Below are 26,414 nucleotides of genomic sequence, written 5' to 3'. Positions count from 1 at the left end.
ATGATAAATGAAGATGCTCCTGAGGTCATACCTGGTGAAATAAGTACTGGTATGGCTTTTGGAAGTATGCAAGCTTATAAGGATCATTTAAGAGAATATGCAGTGTTGAAACATAGGGATTTTAAGGTGAAAAAAGGAGATAAAATCAGACACTATTCTTACTGTGCTTACAGGGATGCCCAAAACTGTGCTTGGATGGTGAATGCAAGAAAGGTACCAGAGAAAGATGATATGACAGTCACAGTCAGAGAATGCAACATAGAACACACTTGTAAAAATCCCAATGAAGACTACCGCAGAAAATGCAATGCAAAATTTGTAGCTAAGTATTTGTTGAAGACTATGGATGTTGCTTCACCAGTGGACAAGGAAGATGATATAGCTAAGAAAATCATTAGATCTCAGTTGCAAACTGAAATACCAAAATGGGTTGCTCGTCATGCAAGGGTATCATTTTCATGCTTTGTTTTTATTACCTTTTGTTTGTTTATTTAATAAATTTTGGTATATTTGAATTGCTAATTTTTTATTTGTGTGTGTACACAGAGATTGGTGCTAGCAGAAAGGGATGGAACATTTGAGACTTGTTACAAAAAAACACCAGAACTGGTCATAGCTGCTACCTCATTGAACCCAAGGAGCATAGGTCATTTCAGCTGGTCCAAAGATGATAAAGATAACAAATTTGAGAGTCTCATTTTGGCATATAATGCACAGATAAAAGGTTTAATGAATGGTTGTAGAATGGTTATTGGGTTAGATGGAGCTCACTTAACTGGTAAGTTTGGTGGTGTGATGCTTTCAGCAACAGGTATAGATGCTCAGAATGGGGTATTTCCTTTATGTATGATGATTTGTATGAGTGAAACTGAAGAAAATTGGTTTATGATGTTAAAAGAATTGAGAAAAAGGATACCAGATATGGCTGGACTGACCTTTATTTCTGATAGAATGAAGGGAATTCTTGAATCAGTAAAAAGATTGTATCCTTTGTCAAATCATAGATACTGCCTAAGGTACATTTAGTTTTGACTGGTAATTTTGTTTAATAATTTTTAAAGATAACAAAAAAAATTTAACATTGAAATTTAAATATTTGTCCTTGTTTATTATCTATTTTTTTTCAGGCACCTATACAATAATTTCTTGACCAAAGGATTCATAAATCCAAGACTTGTACAACTTCTTTGGCAGGCTGCAAAGGCATACAAATATCATCATTGGGAGGTAAGAAATGTTTGATTATATTGAATGTTCATTTTTTTAGTCAAGCCTTATTACATCAGATTATTTAAGTTAGACACCTATTTGTAGGAGGCCATGCAAGAAATAGAAGAGATATCTCCAGATGCATACAAATACCTGATTGATGCAGAACCGAAGTCTTGGGCAAGGTCATGGTTTCCTCATGATGTTGCTTGTGAGCACATCTACTCCAACTTTTCAGAAAGTTTTAACAACATGGCCCTGAAATTAAGAGGCAAGCCTCTCCCTCAGTTGGTTGATATGTACACACACTTGGTGATGGTGCTGTTTTCAAATAGAAGAAAGCTTGCTGCAACTTGGCAAGCTGGTGACCTTGTTCCTGCTGGGAAAGATCTCATTAAGGTGATGTGTGATCTTAGAGGTAACTATGAATGTGATCCTTCTGTAGAGCACAAAGTGTATGAGGTGACCAACAAAGCTACTGGCAAAGTTTTTGTGGTAAAAGTAGAAAAAAAAAATGTACATGTAGACAGTGGCAATTGAGGCAGTTCCCTTGATTGCATGGTGAAGTGAATCCTAATTGGTCCAAGTGAGTAAATCTACTACATCTACATAGTTGAATGTGGTTATGCAATAAATGAATGATGACTGATTCTATCAATTATTTGTGCAGGTACTGAAGTAAGTACTACACTGTAGATTACTATAGGACATCCTACCAATGGTCAATAACACCTTTAGGAGACATTGATGAGTATCAGAATAAGGTTTGATAATCAAAAGGACAGCCTACTTTAACTTTTATCCCTTAACTTTTTCAAAAGTCTTTACTTTTTCCATTGCCTGATTTCAATTTATTTTTTGTTTTGAGAATCTTTTCATTGAATAATATTATCTACTTTTTTACTTTTACTTTATTGTATTATTATTATGGATTTTTTTTATTCTCTAGATCTGTGCATTTAAAGTTTACTAACCCTAACTTCTATTTTGTTTGCAGACTGATATCAACATTATACATCCACACAGATTGAGAGATAAGGGAAGACCTTTTGTCAAGAGAAAGAAGTCTTGGTATGAGAAGAACAAGCATCCCAAAAGAGTAACAAAGTGCAGTGTATGTAAAGGTCTTGATCATAACATCCATACTTGTCAAGGTCCTCCAGTTGGTTCTAATCCAAAGAAGAAAGGAGTTAGAATGGAATGTTCTGTTAATGGAGATGAGTTTTGTATTAATGTTGCACCAACAAAGAAGATGAGGAAGGCCTTGTCTGCACCAACTACTGCAACAACATCTGCATCAAAGACTGCTACTGCTGATGTACCACCATTTTCAAAGCGCAAGGCAGCTACTACTACACCATCTTCTTCTACAGCTGGTTCCTAGAAAAAGTGTAAGACAACTGCACCATCCTCCTCCACTGCAGTTGATGTTGTATCTAAAAGGAAGGTACCATCTACTTCTTCTACACCTTCTAGTGCATGTTTTAACCAGATTTTTAATGGTACTGTTAACATTTCTAGCCAAACAATCAACATTACCGAACCATCATCAAAAAGGGTTAGAAAACCTAACTCCAAGTATCAACAATAGAAATGTTGGGTTCATATTTTATGTCTTTTTATGTCTTTGTCTTTTAGCATTTATAAACCTATGTCTTTTGATGGCAGACATACTACTAGTTAGTTTATGTTGAAATTTTTAGCAGACTTTTATTTATGAATCTATGGGTTTAAAAAGTATGGACACAATCATGGTTTTATTTCTTAATTCAGCTCATTACGTTGAGGAATACTTCCAATATGATAACATTACATTAACCTTTTCTGACATGAGTTTTGGTTGTGCTTTATCTTCTAATTGTGCACTTTATCTTTAGTTGTGCACAAATTTGATCTTCAATATTATCTAATTGCTTTTGTTTCTTCATAAAGATTGCATCAGAAACCCATTGGAAATCTTCACATTCTAGGCATTTTAGGTAGCCAATACCATAATTCCATGATGTTTGAGCTATGTTTAAAATCCTCACCTTTGTTGAATTGCATTTGGGGTTGATACATCTAGTCTGTGACCAAGGACAATCAGAAAATTTGTGATCACCAACACAAGCTTTACAACCTCCATTGTACTGAGGTGCAATGGATTTAATTGCATCATCAAACCATTCGAAGTATGAACACATGGGATTAGAGCAAGAGAAGAATTTCTTCCCTGAATTAGCACCATCTTTGACCTTTAAAAGTTTACGAATACCATTACAAGGAACTAATTTACACCTTGTGTAGATCCAATGACAATCAATTGATTGATGATTTCTTTCGTTGCACATCTCACATTCCTGGCTTGATGTAGTAGCCATTATGAAGAAAAAAATTTTTTTTACTGATTTTTGGTTGGATCATCTTCACAATTTATAAGTCAGGGGAGACAAAAAAAATGACCGTTATTACAACGGTCGGAAAATCTAGCCGTTGATTAGCTAGGATGTTCCATGTGTCGCGATCCTAGCTAATAGGACACCGTGGTCATTTAAAAGAAATTCGGTAAATGTAAAACCCAAAATCTCTCGCCGTCCATTTTTGTAATCGACACGTGTCACAATCTCAGTAAATGACGACAATACGACCCTAGATTTTCATCTTGGTGGACAGAAGGGTATAAATGTCAATCGATTTCCACGTGCGGGCCACATGCTTACGCATTTGACCACTTAATGCTCTGAAACGGAAAACATAACAGAATGGGACATTTTGATACGATTTTGGGGCATTTTGATTTCTTGCCTAACGTCCGGGACATTTTCAAATCTGGGGGTCGATTTTGGGGCATTTTGTCCTTTAACCCTTAAATTTTAGAGAAAATATGTCATGTTGTACAAAAAGTAATCAGCGCAATTCTTATGTCGAACTTCAATAGTCTAACATGTCTAGATAGAGTAGGAAAAACTACTTTATCAAGGGAAGGAAAAATAAAAACTAATGTTACAACATGTCCAGACTCCAGATATAGTAGGAAAAAACTAGTAGTTGTTTTTCATGATTACAAGACAGCTTCTTTATGAGGGGGGATTAAGCGGCAGTTGAGCTCTTTAGCTTTTGACCAATTCGGTTCAATCCAAGTAACCATCTGTATCATAAAAATTATTAGCAGAATGGCGAGTCCTGAAAGAGTGATGATTACCCGTTTCTCTTGTATAACATGTACTTGGGAACGGAAAGTATATAATACGCACAACTTCCATCCGAAGCTTATGTCAAAGTGTCAATTGACAAAACTACTAAATCAAATCATTATTTCGTAAGATGATAAAGTATTTCCCATGGAAGCTTTGGAAAAACATCATTGTTTGTGGATTGAGGAAGGACTGATATTGTTCTTAATAAACTAAAACTACACAGCCGCAACAATCTCTAGTTTGTCTGTACTTCTCTCGAGTAATGATTATTCTCTCCCAAGGAATTCCCTGGATATCTTTTCCTTTCCTTAAGAACACAGGCTCAACTTCCGTAACAAAAAACATGCCAACAATATAGATTGCCTCCTCTATCAGGATTCCAACCAGCACCAAGTCCCGTTGTTATCTTCTCATCGATCCGCAATCGGTTCCGTGGAACCATTGGTGACGCCCTCATGGCATAAAAGCTCGTATTATCATTGATTCCCATTGATAATTCTTTGAAACAATCGATTGAGAAAATTAACTACGGTCCCAACAAATTAAAGATGAGAGTTTACCAAGATCAATTGAGACTCAAAGAAAACTACATTACTTAGAGTCTATAAACTAAAACTAAAACCAAAACGAAAAAAAAGGGACGAAATATTAGAAGTGAGGATTAGCGTTAGCTAGGGCCAAGCCGATATAAGGTTCGCTAGCATGGTAAAGCCAGGATTTAACGGGGATTAAGACAACCCATATGTAAGGACTAACTAGGGTTTGAGTATTAACTATGATTAGGGGGTAAAAAAGGAAGAAAAAAGTGAAACTTATTAAACAAAGACGGACAAAATCGCTTTTTCCGTCAACATGGGATGACTGGAAACTTGTTTGTCTGTAAAGAATGACTGAAACGTTGGGATTTCAGCGACGATTGCTCTAAATTATACTCAGACTGATAAATTCCGCACATTCTTAGTGATCTGACTTAAGTGATTAATCAATGATTCTGGACAGTCAAGTCAATAATCTAACCTGAGCTAGGTCTAACTTTTCATGGGTCTGAGTTATAATTTGGATCGAGTTTTAGGCAAGTTTGAAACCGCTATTCATGTTCGAGAAATCTAACCGCATATCCTAGAATTTTGTTTTTTCCATTGCAAAGAGATAATTGACTATATATTAACAGTGTTGTGGACGGAAAGATACTAGAAAATGTCCTTTTTACAATTCCCAACTTTTTGTGGAAGGGTGATATATGTTTTCAAATTGAGAATATCACCACATTTGCTTCACTGAAGTTGTTTCAGACTGATCTTATTTAATTTATGACTGACAGGTTGATTTCCTAAGACCTTATATGGAGAGCTAAATGAGACAAACACATCGATACAATATTAGATATGACACAAAATGTTTCAGCTACTAGAAAACAAATTTACCAATTAACATATAAGTGGATCAAATATGCCTCACCCCGGCCAGCGACCTGATCCCCTCCATCCACCCTCTTTAAGTAACTCATCTAAGCAGGCCGAGCCAAACAGTAACTAAATGAAGGATGGCACATAATACATAGCTTACTTGCTCGGTTGTGGCATAGTCATAGACTTTCAAGTTTCAAGTGTGTTTAAGGATATTTACCTATAGCTACAGCCTACAGGCATCCAACAGAGGCAATTGTATTGTTCATGCTACAACTCCGTAAAAGCAAATCATTGCCACATCAATAAGTTTCTAAAAATCCCCGCCCAGTTGATCTTTAGCAGATTCAATCTTGCATAAATAAACTATGACTATGCAAATATAAGAGTTCCAAAAAGCTCACCTCTTTATCAACATTTATGGGTCTACTGTAGGTGGAATCCGAATATCAAAACCTGCTTCAGCTTCCGAAGGTTGCGTATTCATTTGATAACCATGTACAAAAAAATCACTCATCATCAACCAAAATTCAAAAACAAGAGTTATTTTGCATTTGGGTCGTGAATTTTGGTTTAGAGTTTGGATCCTACATTTGTCCAATTTTGAATTTGGGTCGTAGACTAGTTAGTCAACTAATTCGTTAGGTCAAACTGTTAACAAAATTACCGTCATCTAGATTCTGCCGTCATCTAGATTCTACCTTCACTCATTATCATCCTAGATTCTACCGTCAGTTGGAGACTGGTTCAATATCTTCATATCTCACCAAATTACAAACTTAATAATAAATTGTTTCCATTTTCAATGAAGGTGCTGGCGATCGTCTCCATTGTTTACAAACTTAACTATCATCATCAGTAAATCACCCAAAAAAAAGGGACTTTTTTCCAATTGATCTTGATCCTGAATCAAAGAAAGAAAATTGGTACTTTACATCATTGTTTTCAAAGAACCCCAATTTTCTAATTAATCAAACAGATTTGAGCTGGATTGGTTTGGAATTTTTATTGATATTATCGAACTGGGTAGTATGATAGATCCGTTTGATTCTGAATTGAAGACCATGATGATTGGATTAGAAAATGAAATTGAATTGTTGGGGTTTATAAGAGAGCTAGAAAGGACTTGGGGCTGTACGATAATCTCCCTCAATCTACCCTTTCTGACACTGTTGCTAATGGTAGAAATACAACTGATGTTATTGTGTGTTTGGTTTTTCTAAAAATATTATCGTGTTTGAAATTCTGGGATTTGATTGAATTTGATGCAATTGGAGTACTGGGTCGAAGAATTTTCGATTGAACTCAAAGTGTTTGATTATATTTCTTAATGATATTTTTTCTTTATCTTTGAAAAAGAAGATTTTTGAGCTTAAAACATTATCTTTTCCGGAGGGATATTGAAGAACATTAACGGACGTGATTTCTTTTAACGGTTTGACCAAAAGACCAGGTTGACTAACGGGTCAACGACCCAAATTCAAAATTGGACAAACTCAGGACTCAAACACTAAGCTATACCAAAACTTACGACCCAAATTCAAAATAACTCCAAAAACAATCAATCTTCAGTACACTAGAACATACACCAAAACTCACCATACGGATTTGCAAAACTCACCGTAGGCAAAGAGTACCAGTTTTCAAATACACAAGATCACCTATGCACTTTCCTAATTCATGGCTAATCCAGCTTTAAACCCAATCAAACTTTGCCCCTCTCTGTATCAAGTCATAATAACTTCCAGACTCTTCATCAAACATCCTTAATAATCAACTTCCAGGTGATCTATCAGCATAAAAACAGAATAAGACTAAGTATGATAAATGGGTAATCATCATCCATTTCAATATTAACCAGATTCACACACTGAATCATACATAACCTGTAAAGTAAAGTTGTCTTCAAGCATGAGAAAAGGGTTGTTGTTTTTCTGGGTGGTAGAATTAGGTGCAAATTAACAAACAAAATGAGAGGAAGAAGTAATTAGGCCATACCAAACAGATTAAGGATTTACGGTACATCTCTTCCGAAATGCATGCTTGAGATATATTGCTGCTGATTCTTCAATTTTCTTCTTAGATTGCTTATTTAGAAAAATTAGGGTTTCTTCCTACAATTTTCTTATCTCCTTGAAGGAAAGAGAGAAAGACTGATGTTTTGAATCTGAAGGCAAATGAATGAATAGGCATTGGGGTTTTAGAGTCTTACCATATTTTTAGTGCCACATTGGACACATTACAAAGTCCAGGTTTATTTATGAAGGCCATTATTGGCGCGTCACCTAATAAGACAAAAACGGATCACCCACAAGTAATATCAAAAATCTCTTATCTCAAATAATTTTGTAATGACCAAACAATCCTTATTTAGCTAATTTTAATTTAGTTTAATTATTATCTAATCTAATTAGATTAAGAAGATGAATTTTGTTATATATTTGTGAATTCTGGACAAAGTTTTTGTAGCAAGAAAAACTAGAAAAAAGAAAAAAATTTGAAGATTTTTTTCAAAACCTAGAAATTCTTCTTTCTCAACCGTAATTCGGAACGTCCAGGTTATATGTTGAAATTTCCAACCGTAATTATTCCTATACCTTGAAATCAATAATTATGGTTGGGTCTGTGTACCTTCTAACCTGGACGTAATTTTGGTTTTCCTTCCTTTTTTGACTAATGTTGTGATTTTTTGGTTCATAGAATATCTTTTACAGACGTGTGGTTGGTTTCCCCATCCAATACTATCCAAAACCATGGGGTCGTTACACGATACGGACATATTCTGACCGAAATTAATTGAAACTGTGATCTGTAAAGGAAATTGCCCTGTTCCATGATATATATAGATCTGCATATTCAAGAAATACAGAGAAGTGCCAAAAAAAAAAAAGATTAACTTGTATGTACGTGACTTCTGATCACACTTCTTTTCGTATTACTGATATCACAATAATACATCACAAAGAAGACTGCGTACGATCAAGTGGATTAACCCCAAAAAGCTTAAGCTTTCTTTGACAGATGGTCATCGGGTTCCTGTCCTTCAGCTAAACATCAATGACATGAGAATCTAAATTTGTACATTAAACATACTAAAAACATACACAGTACATCTGTGTATAAGAAGATATACATGTAAATGATGTAATGGCACCCTACATCTGTACATTTGTACATTAATTGCAACCTACACGTTGTACTAAACTTCTTAAAACCAAACAACCACCAAAAAATTAAAATATGCACTAAATAGTTTTCTTGCTGTCAACATGTAATGTAAGTGGCAAGTGTAGGGTACACACATAATTATCAGTTTGGAGAGCGTAAGAGAAGCATACATACATGCAGCAAACATGCCAACGAAAAGCAGGAACAAATAAAATGGCATAGAACACATTCCATGTTTCTAACTGAACATAATTCAAGTCTACTCTTCAAGCTGCCAAACATGAATCTCCTGACAAAGAATAAAAGTGATCGTTAATGATTCGAGAAAGATCGAAATTCTACATTAGACCTGTGTGGTTCGCAGTTAAACTCGTACTAAAACATGTTTGCATTATAGGCTACAAGTCACAATGAATATATTGTTTTCTCGTTAGTTTCATGGTTACTTTTCTTTTGCTACACGACTTCTATCACATTCATGTGATCCAGTTTACACCTTTGTTAGAAGAAGTTCAGTTGTCGTGGCCGGAGTTCAGCTCATAACTTCTACACCATACTTGATCTCAGAAAAAAAAGTGTTCAGTCTTAATCACGTCTAGGTTATCCTAGAGAAAAATATAACCGAACCTAGGCGTAAAACAAATACGCCTGGAAACTTCATCCACCAAACCTAGGCACAAAAGAAAATACGCCTGGAAACTTTGTGCACGTACCTAGGCGTAAACCAAAACTGCAATTTCTTCAAACCATCCAGAAACTTTTACGCCTGTGTTTTGTCTACTGAAAAACCAAGCGTAAGTAAAAGAAATACGCCTGAATTTCTCTAAACCTAGGCGTAAACCTACATGCAAAATCAATTTACGCCTGAATTCCTCTAAACCTAGGCGTAAGTTCTTCAAACACTAGACTTACGCTTGGCTAACCTAGGCGTAACACCTTCAAAAACAAAACTGAAACCCTAGTTTGGCTTCGATTTGATTCAAAACGAGTAAGAATAGATGGGTTTGTTGATTAATACCTTACACACACCATGGGTTGTTGTTGGGGAGTTTGAAAACCTGATTCTTCAGTTGATTGAATTGGTGGAATAGTTGAGGATGAAGATGTGGTTAATTGTGAAAACGGAAATTTACTGTGAAGAAGAAGAAGAGCAGGAGTCAAAAGATTGAAAATGTGAAGATTTGATTAGGTTTTATTCTGTTTTTGTTTTAATTTTAATTGAAGGCTAATTTGGACAAATTGTTATTGAATTAAAAGTATCCCTTAACCAGATTTTTGGTCACCATATATCCAAGTGAATCCCCTCTAATGGAGTGTGATGCCCCAATAACAGCCTTCTTATTTATATACGTTGTGGCTGAACGAAAGAGCAGCTGACTAAGTGTGGTGCTTTTGTTGGCAGGTTGGCTCTGCTTGGGCTTGCTGTTTTTTTTTGTTTTTTTTTTGCCTCCATTGTACATTTTTTTTGGCTACTTATCATTTAGCTGTGTGAGATTCAATTTAAATAAAATTGTTGATCGATCAACGTTTTCTTACAAAGTATGAATGTCAGGCAAATTTTTTTTTTTTTGCTATTTTCCCTTATAAAATGCTCAACCTGTGATTTATCTCCTGTGAGCCCAAATGATTCTCCCACACTTACCTTGTTATGACACTAAGAAACCGTGAAAGCCTCGCCAGCCACACCAAGTGCATATTCGTAGACATATCAGCAGCAGATATGGCATTCCTTGATGCGCGCGTTGTTTTCTGATGAATTCCTTGGTATGGGCATTCACTTTGTCACTCTTGTTGCACATTATAAGCAGTGGGATTCTCTTCTCCACCATAGGCGCATTGGTCAAAATTTCATACAGGTACTTTGCGTGGCAGTTTGGCACAAAGTCGAGAGCGTTGACGACAAAGATAAGGCCATCCGCTTGAGGCAAATGTTCATCAAGCTTTGGTCGAAATCGAGAGTGTCCAGGAACATCAACTACACGGGCAGGATTTATCTTGCCTTCCTGTTGTGTCCCCTCTTCAAATACTACTATATATTATGCCCATATCCTTTTAATTGTATACCTTAGTCATTCAGACAGGTTGTAATTGGTTTGGTTGTGGACCGTTGATGGTTAGTCACATGTTAGTTACTGATTGACTCTGTTTAGGGTTCAATAATTCTCTACTTAATGTGTAAGAGAGTTATCTCTAAAAATAACCTGAAGTTTGTTTTAATGAAATATCATTTGGCTGCGCCTCTGGCACAGATTTCGGCTTGAATCTCGATTCAAGAGGTGATTCTTCACCATTCTATCATCTCTGCTTGTTCAAGTTGTTGTAGGGATACAAAAACTGGTATCAGAGCCAACCACCACGACCCATGCCCTCTCCACGGAAGGGGTGACCTATAGGCTGGATTATAGTGTAGGGGCACCAATGTATGGCGTAGTTGTCACCGCACTGAATACCGCTAGTCGAGTGGAGCCGCCATAAAGGAAAGGGCTACCGCTGGGTCAGTGTCGATAGAGTGGGCCAACGAGGACGTTGGGTCTGGAAGCGCGGTGGGATGTCGGGACCTTAGTACCACATTGGTAGATGGGGCTTAATTGGGTAGTTTATAAGTCAATGGGATCCCTCATCTAGTCAACCGGTTTTCTAGTTGAGTTCTACCCATGGGCTTATGACGAGTTTAGGGTCGGTACTCTAACATTTGGTATCATAGCCGTTTAATCCACCCAATTTTTTTTTTCCGATGACTCTCAAGGATGTTTCCGATAAAACTGATGCTAACGCCGCTGCAATCACTCAACTCCGCTCGGAGTTCCAAACCCTTTCCACAGATCTTACTTCTCAGATCGATACAGTAAAAACTAGCTTCAAGGAGGAATTACAAGAAAATAATTGAAGTCTCATGACCTAATTCACTAGTGGTGCAGTCGTTTACGCAACAAATTAATTACTTCTTTCCACACAATTAATTGGTAATTAAGTGGTGTCGTCGATTATGGATTGCGCAGCTTCCTACCATATGTTTCCTAGGAAGGACTGGTTCGTTAAGTTTAAAAAGTTTGATGGACCAAGGGTGTTTATGGGTAATAATAATACCTGTAAAGTTGAAGGGATTGGGAAGATTCGTTTGAAGATGAATGATGGTGTTTTTCAAGAGCTTGAAGATGTTCGTTATGTACCAGAATTGAAGAAAAATTTGATTTCAGTAGGTGAACTTGACTCCCGAGGGTACGAGGTGACATTGAAATGTGGAGGTTTGAAAGTGTATTCCAATGGCCTAGTTGTTATGAAAGGTTTGAAACATGGGAACTTGTATTTTCTGCAAGGAAACACAAGTATGAGTGAAGGAATTGCAGCAGTATCGGATAGTGTTGAGTCGGACACTACCAAACTATGGCATATGCGTTTAGGGCATACCGGAGAAAAGTATTTGCAAAAGCTGACTTCGCAAGGCTTGTTGAAAGGCACAAAATCATGCAGCAAGTTGGGATTTTGTGAACATTGTGTGAAGGGGAAGAGAACTAGAACGAAGTTTATGACCGGTGAAAGCACCACAAAGGGAATTCTAGATTATGTTCACACAGATGTATGGGGACCTTCAAGGACTGCATCCTTGAGAGGTAGAAGATATTTTGTCTCCTTTATAGATGACTTCACCAGAAGAGTATGGGTGTACACCATGAGCAGAAAGGATGAAGTTTTGGGAATATTTTTGAAGTGGAAGAAGAAGGTCGAGATGAAGACCGGCAGGAAAGTGAATGCCTTAAGATCAGACAATGGTGGTGAGTATAAGTCTGATCCATTCATGCGAATCTGTGAAGATGAAGGCATTGAGCGTCATTTCACAGTAAGGGAGACTCCACAACAGAACGGGGTGGCGGAGCGCATGAATCGTACATTAGTGGAGAAAGTACGATGTATGTTGTCTAATGCTGGATTAGGCAAACAGTTTTGGGTTGCAGCTGTGGAATATGCGTGTCACCTAGTGAATCGGTTGCCAACAGCGGCACTAGAAGGTAAAACACCGATGGAAGTATGGTACGGTAAACCAGTTTCAGATTACAATATGTTACACGTATTTGCTTTTCCCGCTTATTACCATATGAGGGAAGGAAAACTTGATCCTAGAGCCAAGAAAGCTATTTTCGTAGGTTTCCAATCAGGAGTAAAAGGATACAAGTTGTGGTGTCCTGAGTCGAAGAAGGTCGTGATAAGTAGGGATGTTACCTTTAATGAGACTGCAATTTGGAAGAATGAATCATCTGAAACGAATGAAGTAAGTCGGAAAATGGCAGGGGTTTGAACTGAATGAGAAACCAGCGAAGTCTGTCCACATAGACGAGAATTTAGAAGATGAAGGATCTGACGAAGACTTAGAATTGGGAACAACTGATGGTTCAACCAAAGAACCGGAACAAGAGGTACAAGTAGAAGAAACACAATCTGACGTACCGGAAGAAGCTACATATTTTGATAGTATTGCTCATAGGAAAGAAAAAAGAAATACTCGCCAACCAGAACGGTTTGTGGATATTGTTGGATATGCATTACCGATTGTATAAGAAGAAATTCCTTCCACCCATAAACAAGCTGTCAAGACAGTTGAAAAGATAGAATGGGAGAAATCCATGAGTGATGAGATGGATTCTCTTGACAAGAATGGAACTTGGGAGCTGGTGCAGCTACCTAAAGGAGAAAAGGCAATTGGATACAAGTGGGCATATACAAAGAAGGAAGGATCTCCAAGTGCAAGCAATGTAAGGTACAAAGAAAGGTTGGTAGCTAAGGGCTACGCGCAAAGGGAAGGAATTGACTATAATGAAGTGTTTTCTCCAGTGGTAAAGCATACTTCCATTAGAATTTTACTTGCTTTGGTGGCGCAGTTTGATCTCGATCTTGTACAACTTGATGTGAAAACTGCTTTCTTACATGGTGACTTGGAGGAGACGATTTATATGAAGCAACCCGAGGGGTTTGAAGTAGCAGGTAAAGAAGATTGGGTATGTAACTTGAAGAGATCGTTGTATGGCTTGAAGCAGTCTCCAAGGAAGTGGTACAAACAATTCGACAAGTTTATGAAGACACAAAAGTACACAAGCAGCAACTATGACTCTTGTGTGTACTTCAAAAAGCTCAAAGATGAATCCTTTATCTACCTACTTTTATACGTAGATGACATGCTTATTGCGTCTAAAAGTGAGGTGGAGATTCAACGATTGAAAAATCAGTTGAGTAATGAATTTGAGATGAAAGATCTCGGTGAAGCAAGAAAAATTTTGGGCATGGAAATTGAGAGAGATAGGAAATCAGGCACTATTAGTCTTTCTCAAAAGTCTTATTTAAAAAGGGTATTGAAGCGTTTTGGTTTAGATGACAAGTCTAAATCGGTAACACAACCTCTAGCTCGACACTTTAAGTTGAATGCTGAACAGTCACCAAACACAGTGAAGGAGCAGAGGTTAAGGCTGAAATACCTTATGAAAGTGCTGTTGGAAGCCTTATGTATGCTATGGTATGCACTAGGCCTGATATTTCACAAGTTGTTAGTGTGGTTAGTAGATATATGCATAATGCATGGAAGGAGCACTGGCAGGCTGTGAAGTGGATTTTGCGGTATATTCAAGGTACCGTAGATGTTGGATTGAAGTTCTCACGAAATGAGAGATCTGCTTGCAAAGTAGTCGGATACTGTGATTCCGATTACGCTGGTGATTTGGATAATTTTCAATCCACTATGGGGTATGTTTTTATAGTTGCGAGTGGACCAATCAGTTGGAGGTCAAGCTTACAACCAACAGTAGCATTATCGACAACCGAAGCTGAATATATGGCTGTTGTAGAAGGTATAAGGGAAGCCGTTTGGATTAAAGGTTTGTTTGAGGAGTTGGGAATTTAGCAAGAGAAAGTAAGCGTGTATTGTGACAGTCAAAGTGCAATACACCTAGCTAAGAATCAAGTTTATCACGAACAAAGCACATCAATGTACGATATCATAAAATACGGGAAATTGTTGAAGAAGGTGAAATTCAGCTGGAAAAGGTTGGAACCGCCAACAATCCAGCAGATATGCTCACCAAAGTGGTGACAGGTGAAAATTTTAGACATTGTCTAAACTTGATCAGCATTGTGCATATTTGAAGACACCTTAGGGTGTAGTGGTGCTGTCAAGCACATGTGAAGCCCAAAAAGGGAGTGAAACATCTTATGATGAGTGAAGAAGTGAAACATCTAAGGATGAGTGAAAGCAGTAAAGTTTGAAGGAAATGGAATGTCACATTTCACGCCAAGGTGGAGAAATTAGAGAATAGTGAAGTTGTCCTAGAAATCTTGCCAAGGTGGAGAATTGTTAGTTATTGGCTTGATTTAGGAAACACCCTGTTTTAGCAAAGAGCAAACTGATTTCCCTAAAACAGTTTTGCACCTCCTCAAGTATTTTAGGAATATGTTTTCTAAGTTACATTAGGAAATAGTTCTCTATTTAGGACTTCTATTTCTAGGCAATTCTAGATTATTCCTAGGCCTATAAATAAGAGTGTAACCCTTTGGTTATTGTATCTCAGTCTGAATTGCAGAGGTGTGTGAAGAAGTCTATTCTCTAAGTTTCAATAAAGAAGTTTATTGCTGCAGTGGAGTAGACACATTGCCGAACCACTATAACTCTTTGTGTTCTTGTTTAATTCCGCGCTAGTTTTCAGTTTTCTGTGTGAAGATCTTGGGGTGTTTAGGAAGTAGCTAATCTTAAGCATAACATAGTTAACTTGTTTATGGCAGAGCAAAAGAATCAGTAGTTAGTTCTGAATCTGTGTACCACAATCATGCATGTACGTCTCTTGAGATATCTGTGCGTTTTTGTAGTGTCTATGTAGGTTCTAGGAGAAGCTAAATATACACACACACACGAGTCATCGAGGCTCATGCTAAAGCAGAAGCGGATATGCAAGTAGAAGAACAAGCGAATGAAAAATAACAAATGAAACAACTATGTCCTAAACTGACAAGAATGCTGATTTAACAGGTGAAGATCTTATGCCAATAGTTTATTTTTTTATATTAGGATTATTGCGACTTTATTTGCTGAAGTGTACGATTTTCTCTTATACTCTAATAGTTCTTTGTATGAGCATTCTTGTCATTATTTTGATTCATGAGATTAGATCTAGTATAATATATTAACTAGTAATTACCACCTGAACTTATCATGCCCTTTTATCCCTCTTTCTATGCAAGGATTTTCAGTTTCGCAAGAAGAATTGGATCCAACAATAATACCACTACTGTTATTTCTGTTCTTCTTTTAGAACTTCAGACTTGTCCAACATTTTTCTCTCTTGTTGATTATTACTCCCTCCGTTTTTGAAAAAGAGATACTTTCAGAGAGGTTTTTATTTATTTCACACCCAAAGTGAAAGTCATTTTCCAAAAATGAAGGTAGTACTTTTTATTTCATTTGTTATAGCTTTATCACAGGCAAGTCCTCCCATCATTTCTCCACAACCATTTTTTTTTCATATGTTTCATTTCCAATTCAAGGTCTAATTTCAATTTTTTGTTCTGAGATTTAGCTGCTTCCAGTTGAGAAACCATTATTGACTGATAAAATGTGAAATTAGAAAGAAAAGAAGCAATTTGACGCGCAGAAACAAGAAGATGAGCATGATAGTGTTGTTGATAATGTTTATTAGGATGTTTTTTTTGGGTAATAGTATGGGTTCTCATTAAGCTTCCAGCTAGTAGTAACAGTAGTATGGGCCGGTCACTTCTCCTCAATCAAACCCCAAATCTTATTTTCTATAAGACTCCTTAACCTAGGGTCTCCACAACTAGACCTACTAACTTGAATTGATCTCACAGCATAGAGAATTGACTAACTTAGGCTCATCTTGTGCCCATAGGAAAATTTTTATCCTGTCCATTTTTATTTTTCAACTTGAAGCCACATCCCCAAAAGGGTTCCATCTCGGTGAGTATTGGACTAATTTTTGTGTAAGTTTACCTTGTTTTCTTGTAAAGCAGCTCTCAATTCCTCTTTAATGGTTTTATTTGTCAATTTTCAACTATGTGATGTAATTTTGAATAGAAATTGTTTTCAAATATTTTTTACTTTCTTCGTTATTGTTTAGTCAATGTGGCTAGTAATGAGCTCAGTTCTTTTCATTGTATTCTCATCATTTAGAAGGTAAAACAGATCGTGTTTATTAACATAATTATTATCAATAATCTGATTGCAGAAACTGGCAATTCGAACAAAGAGTATGGAGTACCTGTGCTTCTTCTTATCACTGTATCTGTTTGTTAGCGGCACATCCTGGTTCGCTTATGGACTTCTTGGTCAAGATCCTTCTGTTGATGTAAGTGTGTTTGTCAATTTTCTTAATATGAACCTTTAGTTTCAGGTGTTTGAATAAACTTGATAGGTGTTTTGGATCACAGGCACTTTGACAATCATACACTATATCTCTGACGGATCATAAACTAATTTGTTATTGTGTTCAGGGTTCATAAACTGATTAGTCCAAATCTGACCAACATCCTGCTCATATAACCCGTTTATTTCATTTTTCGGAAGATGAATCTAATGTTTGCTGTTGTGTATGTGCCTCGCAGGTTCCCAATGGTTTTGGATGTGGTTTAGGGGCACTGCACTATTGTACACCCATCTATCAACAGAAATCCCAATGCCTACTACAACTACTTGTATTATTACTGAAGATGAAAGTTGTTCACGAAGAATAAATGAATCATGAATCAACAATCCCATTTAGAAGATCGTAAATGTTAACTTGACCCATCTGTTTATCTTCAAATTATATATGCACTTTTATTGTAGACTGATATTGTAATTTATTCTGGTGTAAAATAAAATAATTTTATCAATATTCTCAAAATAAAAATAAAAATAATAATTAAGATTTATTTTACAAATAATGAAACATAATTGGTATTGCTGTTTGATACATTTCCTTTAAACTCTGATACAACGATACTCAATTTGAGTTAGGTGTGATATTGTCTACTCAGTTTAAGTTGATACAAATCAGCCGGTGTAATATTGTCTTCTCTGTTGAGGACGGTAATTCTCCTCTGGCATAGCCATCTCAGACAATAAACAGGTTTTCAAATGCCGTCCTTCTGGTTCCTTGAGGAATTGGTTTGTGTCGATATAAGTTTCAAGTTGCACGATGACTGGTTTAAGGTCTGGATCCTGCTTTGATTCCAGGGCATCCACAAAGCGGCCAGATATAAAATTTAACATCTTCTGGAACTGAGTTTTGTATGCCCTGAAGAGTGCAAAACCTGCCATTTCCAGGAAGCTGTACAGAGCTACTGCAGTGTATATGTCGGGTTCCAATGAATTCAACAACCTGGCAACCCATGCCCAACCTTCCTTGAGACCATGTAGGGTTTTGACACCTCTAACTTCTGTCTGAACTAGTGCTCCGTAGAGTTTTATATAAGATGCCACTCCTTCCAAATAACTTTCAAGGCTTTCTGCAGCATTCCAATCTTCTTCTCGGAAACCCGTCATTTTAAAGCAGTCTTCTTTAGATATTGCTGCAGGCTTTGAGCAAACTAGATGCATTGGGTCAGTGTATATACAAGCCTTATGGAGCTCCGCGAGAAGAAGATCCATCGCAAGGGGAACCTGCGAAGTAACAAAAACAATGACATACCCATACGCAAATGCAGTACCGTTAAAGTTTGCCCTCTGGTTTGAGCATTGAGACACAATCTTCTTTGCGAATATAGCAGCGCTAATTGATTGAGGGCATAGTAGAGGATCATTAAGAAGTGTAATCAGTTCACTCGCTTTTGCTATGACACTATCTCTACTCCCGGATATCTGCCTTATCCGCCGACCAATTTGCAACTCCTGATCACGGAAAGCCTGACTAGAAATCGATCTGAAAGCCTGGATTTTTTCATCAATTTCCTTCAGAAGCCTATCTTCGCGTAAAGCTTGTTCCTTAAACTTTTGAAGCCTCTCTTCACGTAAAGCTTGTTCCTTCAACTTTAGAAGCCTCACTTCTTCCTTTCTTCTAGCTTCCTCCAATGCTGCAGCAGCAGCATTTTTTATTTTCTGCTCATGAGCCAGGTTTTCCTTTTGAAGCCTCTCTTCACGTAAAACTTGTTCTTCTCTTCTAGCTTCCTCCAATGCATTTGTTATTTTCCGCTCTTCAATCCGTGACTGGAGCTCACGCTCCCTATGGACTGCTAATAAGTGGTTCTCCCTTTCTTCTGCAATTGCGCGACAATGCTGCATATCTGACTGTCTGTCTAGCTCCCTTTCATAATCTCCATCCTTTTCAAGCTGGCTGAGTAGAGAAGCTGACCTCTCATACTCATGCATCAAATCAGTTTGTAACTTTTTCACTTTGTTCCTTATCTTCTCTTTAGTCCCTTGATGGCACAATTCATGCTCCAGTTCAGCTAAAACACCATCCAGCAATCCAACTCTACCCATTAATCGCGTCTGGTTCTCTTTGATAACCGAATCATCATCATCATCATCCCCAGAGGTTTCCGAGTCACTGGAATAATCAGGTACTCTCATCACAAAACCCCTCTGCATCTGACTAACCACTTTCTTACTGTGAACTTGTTTAGTTGTACTTGTAGCCAAAGGTACAATAAGGTAAGAAGAATCTGGAGATGAAGTGCCATTGAGTTTGAGGTTTAAAGAATTTAGTTCTGATAATAGTGAATCTAAATTCCAGTTTGGATCAGGGTCTGGTGTTATTATTACTCCATTACTCGCAGTAACACAAGGTAGTTCCAATTTTATTGCTCCCATTGTGTATTAGAATAAGCTGATCTCAACAACAACGAACCCTAAAAAAAAGAAGAAGAATGCAATACGGGGATGCGAAAAGAAGAAAAGGGGATGCCAGTTTATATATAGGCTCAAACTAGATTCCTAAAATAACTAGATTTCTAAATCAAAGACATACTAGAAATAAGTTTCCTAGAAGTTCACCAACATCCCCTTAGGAACGGACTCCGACTGAATGGTCATGATTAACTGCTGTTTCCTTTTCCATGTTTTGGATGGATCAAAGTGTGTTAATAAAAGTGTTGAACATAATGCGTTTACTGAAATATAAAACCAGTTGGAAATATCCAGAAAATGTGAACTCTCAGTAATTTAGTCGTCCAAGTAATTACTGTAGATTACTTGGGGTGTTGGCCAAACAACTACGTAATCTAGTAATCAAAAAAACAGAAGAGAATTAAATCATTTTTCAAAAAGTCTTCGTAAATCACTAATGTATTGAATATATATATGCATTATTAATTTAAATTTCATATGGGTCTATATAGGTAATAAAAATATAGTATCTTATAATTTTAGCGAATTATTAATTTGGCACGTTTTTCCCGATTCGGGACCGGCCAAAAATATTATTTAAGAGAATTTATTAAATAATCGAGTATTAATTAAAAGAGTTTCTACTGTACGTACATCTAGTTTACAAAGAATTGAATATTGAATAATATTGGTAGATGAAGACAATGATAACTTTGAAGTATCACTCGATTACACTTCAAAACATTACAACTGAGAAGAGAATGCGTAAACTGCTTCTCAGTCTTTGATGTGGTGGTGGTGGCTAAAAAGGGGAAAGAACAGCACTGTGATTTTTCTAGAAGAGTATTCTGAATCCTGTAGAGCAAACCACCAAGTCTATCCTCCCCTCTATAACGATGTAAATAGTGTTGACAAAATCTTTCTACTAGTAAAAAAACAAAGAACTTGGTAATAGTTGATTTGCCCACCTTATGAGTTATTAGTGTTATGACCTCCCATCTGGAAGGTGTCACCCTCCTAGTTAACAGTATTTCCCAAAATGGACAGAGAGTACTAGGTCTAGTAATTGAAGATACTGTTAGCGGGCTTGCTTGTCTCAGCTCTGCCTTTTTGACATCTAACCAAAAGACTCAATAACACCAGAAGTGGTAACAAAACATGGTTACAACAGACCCAAGAGATGCACCTGTCCGTAACCAGAAAAACTCCACAGCAATAATAACAAGCAGCTTACAATAGGATTAATGGGTGAATTCCTAGCTAACAAAACTACCAAAGACCTGACTAACTCAACTTTTAAGTTGATAAATATTAATGCCCAGGAACATAGTTTTGGAACACTGACCCTGATCCCTGCACAGCATCCACATTCAAGGAATACAGAACACCTTTGTAGACCATTAAGATGCTTCAGTGAAGCCAAACTATCAAACACACCAACACTGGCTTTGATGATTTTTCACAAGCTATAATGCCAGACATAGAATACCACCAGTATCACACACTGTGATCCAAGCACAACAAGAGCAACTGCTGGGACAAAGACAACCTGAACACTACTCTGCACACAGTTTGCAGGAAATAAACTTGAAAAATTGGAAATCTGAAGTATAACAACACTTAGGAAATGCAATTAGCAAACCCACGAATTACTCATGTACACATCTCAACCCAGAAATGCATCAATTTTCAATCAATGAGAACCGGCAGCTTGCGAAGTACAGAACTGAACAGCTTATGACATAGTATTACAAATTGGAACACTAATTCTCAAAACTTGAAGGACAGCATTTTGAAACACTAAATCCAAGAGTTTGAATAAGAATCAGTTTCTGAAATTCCACTTGATTTTGACCAGAACCACATAAAGAAAGAATCAAAGAACCTCATACAAGAAGAACTTCTAATGAAAGATCACCATTAGGTAGCAATCTTGATCACGGTGTCGGTAAACTTCCACAATAGATGGGTTGCAAGATTAGAAAGTAAGTTCCAAATTCAACAATCGGAAGCATGAACTATTTTGTCTACAGTTTCTTGGATACTAGATGCGAAGACCTTTTTTTTTTACTCAGCTAAAAGTTTTTTTCTTCTTTGTGCCAACATGGGCATGGCCATCAGTGAACCTCCAGATGCAAAGGTCTGAGAAGCGAAAACTGAATTGGAGGAGACCAGAAGCCGTGAGTATTCTTTGGAGCAGCTCTAGGATTAATGATATATGGCTACTGAAAAACAAGGATCATAATCATGACTTGAAAGAGGGGGAGGAACATCAGCCATTGGTTTGGAGTAAAGTGTTTAGGATTGACATATTAAGCAAATTGGTTGCCGCTACGAAAAGTGATCGTGTTTTAACCTACGGTAGTAACTATCTCAGCATTTATGACACAAAATCTTCAATCTCGAAAAGGCTTGTGCTTGTGAAGTTTAACGGTGGGTTTCTTCAAGTATTCCCTCACCAGAACACCTTAGTTTCGTTGAAAGAATTGGGCGAAGAAGATACAAAAATAATGGAGTCAGTTGAATTGGAGGAGACCAGAAGCCGTGAGTATTCTTTCGAGCAGCTCTAGGAGGATAGCGAACCCTGAAAACGTATAAGCTGGTAATCTTCGTTCAATTTTAGATGCAATATTCATATCTCTACAGATTTGACGAGTAACCTTTGTTTGAAGCTAAATGCTATTAACATTGTCATTATATAATCGATCCAGCTTTAACTTGATAGACGTAATTTTTATTTTGGGTTAAGCTATATTGCTTTGTTAATTCTGCATTTTGTTAGTGACTAGACATTATTTCAATGGAAGAATGTGATGCATTCGTTGGTGACTTATTTCATTTATGTATATGCAACTATGCAAGCAAAATCAAGGGTAGTATGAGGGAATACTTACTTCTTAATATTATCTGATAAATAATTTTAGTTTTCCAAATTTATTGTCTTTCATATTTTCGCCTAGCATTTTGAAACTGCTTATGTTGGTGTTGTAATTACTAGTGTCATTTCACTGAAAGTGGTAGTTTGAATAGGAAACTGCACTAATAGTTTCTCAGTGATTACCAATATGATCTAAGTTTCCATTCTCTTGGTTTGTCATCAAATAATGCTACCTTTCAAATCTCCATGGAAAGATCAATTAGCAAGGTTCTTAGCAGACTGCTAGTGTAATTTCATTTTGGGTTGATGTGGCTAGTGATGACTAGAACTTCGAATAGGTTGGTGCATTGCAGGTCATATTAGACCATTCTGGTTATTGAAATTCAATGCTGCATAGTTCTTTGTCCTAGCTCCAACTTTGTAAGCGTTTAAGAATACTGCAGATGTTTTCTTCCTGTGCTCATGTCTAAAATTGCCGTGGCTTGACAATTTGTCTGATAAGCATGGAAGTCCCTAGTGTGCGCAACTGTTCTTAATGCGGCAGCAAAACTCGTTCCTTGTGCACATATCATAATTTGGTTATCTAGCAGCTACAGTTGTATCTATATCTGTTACGAAGTAGCCTAGGTTTAGATAAAATTATTAAGAATATTTCCCGAGCAGGTTGCAGAAATTGTATCACCTTGCTATATTCAGTGATCAACAACTAGTCAGATAATTAGTCAAGAAGGTTTAGCATTAGCATTTGCAATAGTTTAAGGTATATTTCTTATCAGTGAAGATTATCGAGTATATTCTGTTTTGAAATCTGATGAATCCCATAATGTGATCAATCAAGAGTCAGTGAGCTTCAAAAACATGGAAACAGAGTAATTGAAGCTCAAAACTACACATTCATTTTAAAATCTGGTTCTTGATAGTTCAAACTTCTTATATTCGGCTATTTCGAAGAGCAAAGAGCAAAACTGGCTTATTGCACCAAAAGGTCAAAGCTCGTAATTCCATTGTAGAGCCAGCAGTTTTTTTTTTCTCCGAGATCAGTGAACTTGATGCTTCTGCGCTTAAGCTTCAAAAGTTTATAAGTGTTACCAGACAGAAAGTTTATAAGCTTACTTCGGAGAAATCTTGCAAATTGTGCAGTTGTGATTGTGGAGCTTTGGTAAGCAATTAGCATCACTATTTAATATTTCCTTTAAGTAATTAGGATTTTAGGATTTCTATGCTGAATTGCTGATATAATTTGGTTTCCTCTCAAATGTTGTAGGTGGAAGTATTGGACTTTTCCGCTCCCAAACGGAGTTTGGTATTTTCTTCAACATTGAGAAACCGCTGTTTCACGATGAGCATGTGCAAGGGCAAGAGCCGCCAAGGTACTCCTCAATTGACTAACAATACATAGTTGCGAACCTTATTGATATTTTGGGACCAATTTTGGGTAGCCATTGAACTGTTTTGGTTGTATTTTCTCTTTCTTTTTGTGGCAGGTTCTGTTGTTCAAAAATCAGTTCTGGTCGAAAAATCACATGAACATCACAGTACTCTTATTATGCAGGTCATAAGACCATTCTAGTTTTGGAAATCCAATGACACATAATTCTTTGTCCTAGTTCCTACTTTGTCTTCCCCACAAAGTTCACAATCTTTTTTGAATACTCCAGATGCTTGCTTCATGTCTAAAATTGCTGTGGCTTGTCAGTTTGTCTGATATGTATATAGAAGTCGTAAGTGTGTGCTAAACCCAACTTCTGACTGCTAGCCATGTTTTAGGTAATACAAACAGTAGCTGTGCCGGTTATCTCCTTGTTTTGTGTTCTTTATGGATTATAGAGTTATACTGGATCAAATGCTTAGTAGTAAGGATCATTGTCATCTCCCAAAGACTGATAGGCTGTACCTGATAGTATTAAAATTTACTTCTGCAAACTCGTCAGATTTATATGTATATTTGTATGCCTTGATAGGTGTGGTTAGGATCAACCGTTCAAACTTATTTCATGCTGGTATGGGAATGGGGGGAATATTATGCTGCAATTCACTTTGAATATTGGATTTTTATTTTCTGTAGATACTTGAGCTAAAAATATCTGTATTGTTTCTGCAGTGTTATGTTCATGGATATCCTCTCCTAGTGCGTTCAAATCATTGGAGGCTTCTGAAATGACAGCGGCTTCTCTTGGTAGAATCTTGATGTTGGACCTCGTTATTAGGAATGATGATGGATACCATGGCGTTCGCTACGATGGCGAGGAAATCTGGCAAATCTCCTGATTCTCAAGGCATTGATGGACTGAATGAAGCGTTTGTGACAAAGATGATTCTGCAGTTTCAGACCCATCATCATGTGCCACCTCTGTAGCTCCTTTTACCAAGGAACGCACGTGTGGCAAATGAGACTCATGCTGATTTAGATGACATGGAACTGCAAAGAACACATAGCACATCTTCACCTCCTGAAGTAAAAATTGGTAACAATCCGGTTTGCCTAGCCAAATTTTCAAAAGCCATCCTTCTGGTTCCTTGAGGAATTGGTTTGTGTCGGTATAAGTTTTAAGTTGCACGACGACTGGTTTCAGCTTTGGATCTAGTTTTGATTCCAGGGCATCCACAAAGTGGCGAGATATAAAATTTAGTATCTTCTGGAACTGAGTTTTGTATGTCCCGAAGAGTGCAAAACCTGCCATTTCTAGGAAGTTGTTCCTTGAAGAGTGCAGTATATATATATATATGTTGGCTTCGACTGGCCCAATATATATTCTAATTCTAGCAACCTTCCTTATTGGAATAAGCTGATCTCAACAGCAACAACAACAAAAAGAACCCTTAAAAAAATAAGAATGCAATCCCTGGCTGATGCCATTGGATGAATGGCATCAAAGAATGTAACTTCCTACTAGGAAGTGTCAAAGTAAGAATGACAATCCAAAACATCTTCGACAAACACTCTTTATTGGGCCATTGTTGGCGACTTCAAGGATATTTTCTTCTTCTAATGTGCAGAATCCGAGACCCAGCCCAGTAAAACACACAGAAACAAAAATGCCCCAGAACTAGGAGTATCAGATGCCTAGTCAAGATTAATAAACACACTCTTAAAAATAACATCACATCTCAATGTCCAGAAGAACCGTCATATGATTGAACCAGTATCATGCAAAGATAACCTTGCTTATGAGAATATGCTCATATTAAGTAACGGGATGCACAAATTTGAATCCTTGATAATAAATAAGAGGACCATCACTTCGCCAAACAGAAGGCTGGGCTAAGCAATGCTGCAGAGTTGAAATAGAATAGTGTATAAATATAGTACAATGATCAAAAAATGCAATGATGGTGGAAATGAAAACCTGGATCATTGGAATAACAAAAGCAGCAGTTCTCCCACTCCCAGTCTCTGCACAACCCAAAAGATCCCTTCCATTAAGAGCAACTGGCATAGCTTGGGCCTGAATAGAGGTCGGTCTAGTGTATCCGTGAAACGCTATATCTTTCATGATACTTTCATGCAAACAATGAAAACAAATTCCACATAGTTTTAGGAAATGTTAATCCTGGTCATGGACTTGTAGTATCTGGAAATGAAAACAATGTACCATGTCTGTAAATGATCCAATTTGCGCAGGTGCAGGAGCAGAATATCGAGCAGCAGTAACATCAAGATTTAGCCGCAAGCGAACCTCTTCAATCTGTAGAAAAATGCAACATGTCAATTGCATTAAATTTGGAACTAGAAATCAAATATGTGAACTATGGAATAGAATTTTCCCAAGCTAGAAATT

The 26,414-nt window shown here is 37.1% G+C and overlaps 2 protein-coding genes across 2 annotated transcripts; one reads left to right on the top strand and one right to left on the bottom strand.

The window, feature by feature from the left end:
* LOC113296535 lies at positions 1-2,593 on the top strand. Its single transcript, XM_026544839.1, has 5 exons — positions 1-447; positions 547-1,016; positions 1,128-1,227; positions 1,315-1,704; positions 2,207-2,593. Exons 1-5 carry the CDS (start codon positions 1-3, stop codon positions 2,591-2,593), a joined length of 1,794 nt encoding a protein of 597 aa, XP_026400624.1.
* A 15,391-nt stretch (positions 2,594-17,984) lies between these two features.
* Positions 17,985-19,742, bottom strand: LOC113296533 (protein GLE1-like). Its single transcript, XM_026544838.1, has one exon. It carries the CDS (start codon positions 19,740-19,742, stop codon positions 17,985-17,987), a length of 1,758 nt encoding a protein of 585 aa, XP_026400623.1.
* Positions 19,743-26,414: the final 6,672 nt, after the last annotated feature.

This window comes from Papaver somniferum, chromosome 7 (assembly GCF_003573695.1).
Source record: "Papaver somniferum cultivar HN1 chromosome 7, ASM357369v1, whole genome shotgun sequence".
Taxonomy (NCBI): domain Eukaryota; kingdom Viridiplantae; phylum Streptophyta; class Magnoliopsida; order Ranunculales; family Papaveraceae; genus Papaver; species Papaver somniferum.
The sequence above is the reverse complement of the archived record's forward strand: the minus strand, read 5'-3'. Positions and strand labels throughout refer to the sequence as shown.